Source organism: Rhinopithecus bieti, unplaced genomic scaffold (genome assembly GCF_001698545.2).
Source record: "Rhinopithecus bieti isolate Rb0 unplaced genomic scaffold, ASM169854v2 scaffold_10589, whole genome shotgun sequence".
In the NCBI taxonomy this organism is placed as follows: domain Eukaryota; kingdom Metazoa; phylum Chordata; class Mammalia; order Primates; family Cercopithecidae; genus Rhinopithecus; species Rhinopithecus bieti.
The window spans coordinates 752,124-756,209 of record NW_016807065.1 but is presented as its reverse complement, the minus strand read 5'-3'; the positions used below and the strand labels follow the sequence as shown (position 1 = coordinate 756,209).

General features: G+C 40.8%; 1 protein-coding gene across 1 annotated transcript in view; it reads right to left on the bottom strand.

Moving 5' to 3' along the window:
* Window positions 1–773: 773 nt before the first annotated feature.
* Window positions 774–4,086, bottom strand: part of ZNF426 (zinc finger protein 426) — an 11,364-nt gene continuing 8,051 nt past the window's right edge. The window contains exon 6 of the mRNA XM_017879872.1: window positions 774–3,490. Coding sequence (XP_017735361.1) covers window positions 2,243–3,490 — 1,248 coding nt within the window. The 3' untranslated portion in view covers window positions 774–2,242. The remainder of the gene's footprint in view (window positions 3,491–4,086) is intronic.

The window sequence follows — 4,086 nt, the reverse complement described above, 5'->3', positions numbered from 1 at the left end:
CCCACAGCTTACCACCATTACTAGAGGCCTGCTTACAGCAGTTCCTCTTATCCAGTATGCCATGTCCAGCTAAGGAAAAATTACAAGCATACCAAAAGGCAAAACTTAGTTTAAAGAGAAAGAGTAAGAACCAGAACCAGACATAGCAGGATTGCTGAAATTATCAGACCGGGAATTTAAAACAATTATGATTGATATGCCCTGGATTCTACTGGATAAAGCAGACAGCATCCAAGAACAGACAGACAGTGTAAATGCAGAATGGAAATTCTAAGAACCACAAAGAATTGCTAGAGATTGAAGACAGCAACAGAAATGAAGAATGTCTTCAGTAGGCTTATTATTGGCCAGAAAACAGTCAACTAAAGAGCTTAAGAATATGTCAGTAGAAAAGAGAATATATCAGTAGAAACATCCACAACTGAAAAGCAAAGATAAGTAAGAATAAAAAAACAAGATATAAGACCTGTGGGATACCTAGAAAAGTTATATCCTACATATAAAGGAAATATCAGATGGACAGAAAAAAAAGGGAAAGAAACATTTGAAACAATAATGACAGAATTTCTCAAAATTAACTGACGCCAAAACACAAATCCAGGAGGCTAAGCAAACACCAAGCAGGACAAGCACCAAAAACCTATACCTAGGTATATCATTTAAAAATAACAGAATATCAAAGATAACAAAATTTTCATAGAAACCTGAGGGGGAAAATGCCTTAAGTTTTGAGGATCAAGTATAAGAATTACATCCAACTTTGAGCATAGAAGTGAAGTAAAATAACAATGTTTATTTTTCTAATTCTTAATTGATCTAACAGGTAACTTCTGAAAAACAGCTACAATGTATTAGATTACATATGCTAATTTTGTGTGTGTGTATATGCATATAAGTGAAATACAGTAATGAAGGAAGGTCTGAGAGGGAGGATTTAGGATTATTTTGATAGTATAAAGTACTAACACTACTCAAGAAACAATACAGTATTATGAGAATTCAGGTAAATATTACGGCATGTTAAATATTTAAAGGATATACCACATTCCTTACCTTCCCAGGGTTTTGAGGTAATTTTAGATGTGTAAAAAAAAATTTCTGTGGATTTAATGTAAGGCTTCCTACATGCATTACAGGTAGAAGGCTTCTCTCCAGTTTGACTTCTTACACCTTCTAGAAGGTAGAAAACATTAACGTAAGCTTTTCCACAATCCTAATGGGGTTTCGGTCCACTCCAAGTTCCAATATGGTGTATTGGGTCACATTCCTTACTTTCACAGAAAAAGAAACTTTCTTTCCTTTTTTCCCCTCTATTTTCATACGGTCTATATCCAGACAACTTGCATGTGAATATTAAAATACAGTGAACATTCACAGGCTTTTTCATGTGCCTTACATTCATACAATTTCTCTCCTATGTAATTCCTCCTGTATGTAGAAAGGACTGAAGACTCAATGAAGGCTTTCCCATGTCTTACATTCATATAGTTTCTCTCCAGCATGGCTTTGCATGTGAATATTAAGGCTTTTGGACAATCTATAAACGTTTTTGCTTATTGCTTACTGTATTCACTTGCTAGAGCCGCCACAACAAAACACCACAGACTGGGTGGCTCACACAAGAGAAGTTTATTTGCTCAAAGTTCTGGAAGCCCAAGATGAAGGTGCCAGCAGGGCTGGTGGCCTTGATAGAAGGATCTGTCCTGGCTCTCTGGCTTGCAGATGGCTATCATCTCATGACTTCACATCATCTTCTCTATTTGTCATCCCAGTTGTGTCTTTCTCTTCTTATAGGAACTCCAGTCAGATTGGATTAGGGATGTACCCTAACAGACTCAATTTAAGCAAATAATTTTTTTTTTTTTTTTTTTTTGAGATGGAGTCTCACTCTGTCGCCCAGGCTGGAGTGCAGTGGCACGATCTCTGCTCACTGCAACCTCTGCTTCCTGGGTTCAAGCGATTCTCTTGCCTCAGCCTCCCAAGTAGCTGGGATTACAGGCACCCACCACCATGCCTGGCTAAATTTTTTGTATTTTTAGTAGAGCCAGGGTTTCGCCAGATTGGCCTCAAACTCCTGACCTCAAGTGATCCGCCCACCTCAGCCTCCCAAAGTGCTGGCATTACAGGAATTAAGTAATTTTCGTAGACTTTCTTCTCTCCAGAGTGAGTTCATTCATGTCTTTGAAGTGAACTGGAACAAATGAGAGCTTTCCCACATGTATTACATGGACAGAGTTTCTCACTAGTGAATTTGTTCATGTCTTCGAAGTGAACGGGGATGACTGTAAGCTTTCCCGCACTGCTGACATTTATAGGGTTTCTCTTCTGTGTGAGTTTTTTCATGAATTCTAAAGGAACTGGAACACGTGAAGGCTTTCCCACACTCCTTACATTCATAGGGCTTCTCTCCAGTGTGAGTCCTTCCATGTATTTGAAATGAACTGGAATGGCTGAAGGCCTTTCCACACTGTTTACACTCATAGGGTTTTTCTCCAGTGTGGATTCTCATGTGAATTTTAAGGTGGGTGGAATAGTTAAAAGCCTTCCCACATTCCTTACAGGTGTATGGTTTCTGGGCACTGTGTGTTCGCATGTGATTATTAAGACATGAGGGATACCCAAATACTTTCCCGCATATCTTACACTCACAGGCCTTCTCTTCAGTGTGAGTTCTCAAATGTCCACTAAGATTTGAGGAAACTGCAAAGGCTTTCCCACATTCAACACATACAAAAGGTTTCTCTCCAGTGTGAGTTCTTATATGTTGAATAAGGCGTGAGGATGTAAGGAAGGATTTCCCACATTCCTTACATTCGTAGGGCTTGTCTCCACTGTGAGATCGTACATGCATACTAAGGCCCGAGTACTGAGTGAAGGCTTTCCCACATTCCTTACATACATAGGGTTTCTCTCCAGTGTGAGTTCTTCCATGTATCTGAAATGAATTGGAATAATTGAAGGCTTTCCCACATTCCTTACATTCATATGGTTTCTCCCCAGTGTGAGTTCGCATGTGAATACTGAGGTAGGCTGGGTACCTATAGCCTTTTCCACATTCCTTACATTTGTAGGGCTTTTTTGCATTGAGGGTTTCTATAAGCACAGAAAGGCTTGTGGAGTCAATAAAACCTGGCCCATAATCCCTCCATTCATAGAGTTTTTCTCCATTGTGAGTTCTCATATGTGCCTGAAGGTATGACTCGTTAATGAAGGATTTTCCACAGTGACTACATCCAAATGACTTTTCTTGTGTGCTAGTTCTCTGGTATACAATATTTGGTGTCAGGCTGAAGATTTTTTCACTCTGATTAAACTTCTCACCCGTAGAGGTTTTCTCATGCAGAGTAAGGAAATCTTTTCCATACCGATTACAGTTATGAGTGTTCCCTGTACTTTGAGTTCTCATGTGCGTCTTAAGGCATGAGTGTTCACTGAAGACTTCTCCACACTGCTCACAGTCACAGAGTTCCCCTCCGTTGTGTTTTCCTTCCTGTTGAAGGGATGATGATGATTTAAGGATTTTTCTCAAACATATTAACAGACGTACCCATCTGAAGCTACAAACATTATAATGGTGATTATAATTGATGCCATTTTTATTACTCGCATTCAGGTCCTGCCCTGTAGATTTATTTTAAGTGGTACAACTTAACTCTTATTCTAGAATGTTGTGCCATCTACTTTAATCTTGGCTAGGTGTGGTGGCTCACACCTGTAATCCCAGCACTCTGGGAGCCCAAGTCGGGGCAGATCACCTGAGGTCAGGAGTTCACCAGTTTGGCCAACATGGTGAAACACTGTCTCTACTAAAAATACAAAAATTAGCCGGGCGCGGTGGCTCAAGCCTGTAATCCCAGCACTTTGGGAGGCCGAGACGGGCGGATCACGAGGTCAGGAGATCGAGACCATCCTGGCAAACATGGTGAAACCCCATCTCTACTAAAAATACAAAAAACTAGCCGGACGAGGTGGCGGCACCTGTAGTCCCAGCCACCTGGGAGGCTGAGGCAGGAGAATGGCGTGAACCCAGGAGGCGGAGCTTGCAGTGAGCCGAGATCGTGCCACTGCACTCCAGCTTGGGTGACA